This window comes from Formica exsecta, unplaced genomic scaffold (genome assembly GCF_003651465.1).
Source record: "Formica exsecta isolate Colony F162 unplaced genomic scaffold, ASM365146v1 C16263204, whole genome shotgun sequence".
NCBI lineage: Eukaryota > Metazoa > Arthropoda > Insecta > Hymenoptera > Formicidae > Formica > Formica exsecta.
In genome coordinates, this window is record NW_021844662.1 from 1 (window position 1) to 445 (window position 445).

At 44.3% G+C, this 445-nt stretch overlaps 1 protein-coding gene across 1 annotated transcript; it reads right to left on the minus strand.

Moving 5' to 3' along the window:
* Positions 1-35: 35 nt before the first annotated feature.
* LOC115240288 (chitin synthase chs-1-like) lies at positions 36-439 on the minus strand. The gene has a single exon (XM_029815746.1). It carries the CDS (start codon positions 417-419, stop codon positions 63-65), a length of 357 nt encoding a protein of 118 aa, XP_029671606.1. The 5' UTR covers positions 420-439; the 3' UTR covers positions 36-62.
* Between the last annotated feature and the right edge of the window lie 6 nt (positions 440-445).

A 445-nucleotide genomic window follows, 5' to 3' on the forward strand; every position in this document is an offset into this window, starting at 1 on the left:
ATATATAAGTGAAGAAAGAGATGATGCGAGAAAAATAAAAAAAAAAAAGAAAAATTCGACAATCACTGTAGACGAACCTTTTTGGTCTTTTTCGTTTGCACTTCCCTAGTACCCCACGATACAACATTAAGATTGATGATGGAGTACAGTATGAGGAGCAAGTACATGGACGGGATGGACAATAGGTATATGATGCCGGGCACGATACACCAGAATTCTTGCGGATGTAAACAGGCCGCTATGAAGAACGAACTTGACAGTGATATGAGGAAGATCGCTGAAGGCGAGCCTATACCGTCTTCGCCGAGCTGTAGAGCCGTACCTACGATCACCGCCATCATGATCATCGCGTACGCTGTCGACAGGATCTGGGCGCACAAAAGCTGAAAACCACTCACTCTTAATTCCTCCCGACGCATCTTGAAGATAAGCTTTCATTCAACAG